The sequence below is a fragment of the Antrostomus carolinensis genome, unplaced genomic scaffold (assembly GCF_000700745.2).
Source record: "Antrostomus carolinensis isolate BGI_N321 unplaced genomic scaffold, ASM70074v2 scaffold668, whole genome shotgun sequence".
NCBI classification, from domain to species: domain Eukaryota; kingdom Metazoa; phylum Chordata; class Aves; order Caprimulgiformes; family Caprimulgidae; genus Antrostomus; species Antrostomus carolinensis.
The window spans coordinates 1-201 of NW_010332065.1; the positions used below are offsets into that span (position 1 = coordinate 1).

A 201-nucleotide genomic window follows, 5' to 3' on the forward strand; every position below is an offset into this window, starting at 1 on the left:
AGGCCCCGGCTCGCAGCACCAGCAGCCGGGAGGCCGTGCAGAGGGGCTTGAATTCCTGGCAGCAGCAAGGAGGGAGCCGGCCGCCTTCCCGGCTGCAGGAGGGTGGCACAGAGAGTCACAGCCCCAGCGTCTCCAGCTGCAGCCCCCAGCCCAGCCCGCTGCAACTGGTGCCCCCGCACAGCCACAGCATGCCCGACTTTC

General features: G+C 70.6%; 1 protein-coding gene across 1 annotated transcript in view; it reads left to right on the forward strand.

Moving 5' to 3' along the window:
• Positions 1 to 8: 8 nt before the first annotated feature.
• The window catches only part of LOC104529138 (tensin), a gene marked incomplete at its 5' end in the record, with an annotated part of 21311 nt that continues 21118 nt past the window's right edge, over positions 9 to 201 (forward strand). Inside the window, 1 exon segment of the mRNA XM_029086311.1 lies at positions 9 to 201. This exon segment is cut by the window's right edge and continues 573 nt beyond it. Coding sequence (XP_028942144.1) covers positions 9 to 201 — 193 coding nt within the window.